This window comes from Acyrthosiphon pisum, unplaced genomic scaffold, assembly GCF_005508785.2.
Source record: "Acyrthosiphon pisum isolate AL4f unplaced genomic scaffold, pea_aphid_22Mar2018_4r6ur Scaffold_11131;HRSCAF=11744, whole genome shotgun sequence".
Taxonomy (NCBI): Eukaryota; Metazoa; Arthropoda; class Insecta; order Hemiptera; family Aphididae; genus Acyrthosiphon; species Acyrthosiphon pisum.
In genome coordinates this window covers 1-2,896 of record NW_021759480.1, presented here as the reverse complement: position 1 = coordinate 2,896, position 2,896 = coordinate 1, and the positions used below count along the sequence as shown (strand labels likewise).

The 2,896-nt window shown below is 29.6% G+C and overlaps 1 protein-coding gene across 1 annotated transcript; it reads right to left on the bottom strand.

Annotated features, from left to right (window-relative positions):
- Window positions 1-1,567: 1,567 nt before the first annotated feature.
- LOC100574720 lies at window positions 1,568-2,890 on the bottom strand. Its single transcript, XM_003248777.4, has 3 exons — window positions 2,834-2,890; window positions 2,327-2,503; window positions 1,568-2,107 (listed from the first exon to the last, which is right to left on the bottom strand). The coding sequence occupies exons 1-3, from the start codon at window positions 2,852-2,854 to the stop codon at window positions 1,907-1,909; spliced, it is 399 nt and encodes a 132-aa protein (XP_003248825.1). The 5' UTR covers window positions 2,855-2,890; the 3' UTR covers window positions 1,568-1,906.
- Window positions 2,891-2,896: the final 6 nt, after the last annotated feature.

Here is a 2,896-nt window from a genome sequence, read left to right as displayed (position 1 = left end):
GGGGCGCCAAAATTTTGTGGCCAGAAATATGTTTACTTGTGAATTATTAAAATAAATTGTATAATTTTAATTATTTTAATAACAGTATTATATATATTGTATATTAGTATTATGTTGTTTGACATTTTTTTAATTAATATTAATTTGCATAGTTTTATATAGTTTTATTTTATTTATTTATGAAATACCAACAACCTACTTAAATATGTTAAAAAAAAAATTTATATGATGAATTATAAGCAAGGTTCAGGTGAAATAAATTCAAATGTATCTTTGCGGAGAGAGGATCGAGCGATTACTAAACATTATTTTAAAAAAAAGCACACATTGTAAAACTAATATTCTTTTCTGTGCTCAAAATCTATAAGGTTAATGAGGATCTATCTTCCATATTTTCCGTGGGTAGGCCCCTTAGGGGGAAGCAATTTTTTTCACCGGAGCTTAGGGGGCACCAATTTTTTTTTGCACCTGGGCGCAAAATGTCTAAATGCGGCACTGAACTTATATCTATAGTTCACGAAAACTCGTGGCCCAATTTATAATTAATTACAAAGTATTAATGTATTTTTTTATGGTACATACGTTTTTGGTAACTCAGTTGGAGTTTTAAACAACCAACTTATAATCTAAATAAGAGCGTGTAGAGACGTATTCCCAAATGTGGAAATTCAAGCATGCTGATTTCATTTGGAGGCGGAAAGTAATTGTGCTTAATAGTATATTATTGTGTGGCAAGGACGGTAAGTGAGCTATTTCAGTTAAGGGCCGCATTTCGCCCGAGACTGAAATTGCCTTCCCACACGAGCCACACATACTATTTTTTGTCACGCGTCTTCATTCATCGATCGCGGCAAAGGTAATACCACTAATACATGGATTTATGCAACAACTAGACTATAATATTCTACGATAACAATATTTCATGAAAGAAACGATTTGGTTTTATTTATTTTAAGCGTCACGCATGGAGGTTATAATATAAATTTTAAGATGTAATCAAAAGTTTATGTTTTGTAAGGACCGTGTATAGATGTGCTTAGCTAACTCAGCTAAGTAAATTTACCCGGTAAAATTTACGGGTAAAAGTAGATTTATGTAAATATACCGAATTTTTTTTACCGGTAAATTCCACATCTCTAGGGCGTGAAAATATGTGCGCGCAGCACTATTAGGGATTTCTACTTTACTACCAGCTGGACGGAAAAAGGACGCTTTCCAACGCTTCAACCGCTATCTATATTTCATATAGTCTGTGATATTACTGTTACAATAATAGTAACTTAGGCTATAGATAACTGTTATCTATAGCCTATAACCTATCTACCACCTACTAAATTCTTTTAATAATTTTAGGACTTGTTTGTTGATGGTCTCATCTTGTCCAAAATATGACTGATGGATGAATTTAGAAACATTGTATTTATTTCTGGCAGTTTCTGTTTGTAGGCAATCGCCAAGATGGGGCTTCACAAATTGTTTAAATTATTTTTAAAGAGTATAAGGAAATATCATAATATTATTAAGCATAAGGGAAATTAACAAATACGAAAAAAAAGAAAAAGTTTGATTGAAATTTGCATGAATATAGATAGTTATATAAATATATTATAAATTATTACATAGGTACCTCATACAGCAGCTGTAGGTACTTGTACATAGGTACATGATATGTAAAATAAAAAAAAAATTAAAATATAAATTTTTAAGGAATCAGGAGATTAATGTTTTTAAATCATAAAGGTACAATGGGAAACTAGAAAAGTCAAGAATACCATAATATTGAATAATAAGTAATTTCATTTGACTTAACGTCAATTATAAATGATTTTATTGTTCAATGACTACTTTAATGAATAATTGTATAGATAAGCACTAAGCATTACAAATCAATAATAACCAATAGTAATCACAAAGTTTTCTTATTCAGTAGTTGGGCTTTCATTAGAGCTAATTCATTGGCATTCTGTTCAACGAGCTGTTCGAGACCTCGAACCCTCTGTAATATCAATTCACACATGTCATGACATGCAGTTGGATTTTGAGCTCTCACAGTTAATTCAGCCAATTGGCTATTTAAATGTGTCTGATGATGAAGTAGAACTGTCATCTATAATAAGGTCAAAAAATAAAGTAAGCAATTTACAAGTTAGAATAAATTAACGAAAATAGCAGAATATTAGACAAACTAATGCATATTTGATTATTTAACTAAATATATGATTATTTAATGTTTATAGTCAAGCATGTTAAAATCAGAAATATTAATTTTTAGGGGTACTATAAAGTAAAATTTTCTTCTATAAAATAAAAAAAATATAACAATTACCTGTCGAACAATTATTGCTAGTTTGTCCACGTCAGAATTTGAATCTAATAGGTCAGCCACATGTTGAACTTCTGCTCCTAAACAACTTTGCAGTTCATGGTGTACTTCGTCATCGGTAAGCTTATTTAAATAAACGCGGAGTGCAAGTCTTAAGATTTTACACTGAAGCGCACACCTCTAATAACATGGTTAAAATGTATTCATAAATAAAGTGTATATATTTTTTTAGAAATGTAATTTTTTGTATTACTTTGCTTATATAAGTTATATAGCTATGATAAAATTGAACAAAATGAATATAGAACCTAAGAAGCTTTTATACTATACCAAGAAAATCAAGTACATAAATGCTAAACAGTATCTACCTAAAGTACTCTTATATTATTAAATAAGTACCAAAAATGAATGTAAAACTAGATTTAAAAATATATTACTAATCATTACTAAGTAGTTAGGAATTGAATTATTGTTAATTGTAATGTTACCCAAACTATACCATTAATTTACCTGTTCGGCAGTGAGGGACATAAATTGATCTTGAGGCACAATATTGAATGGACAACCTAATAC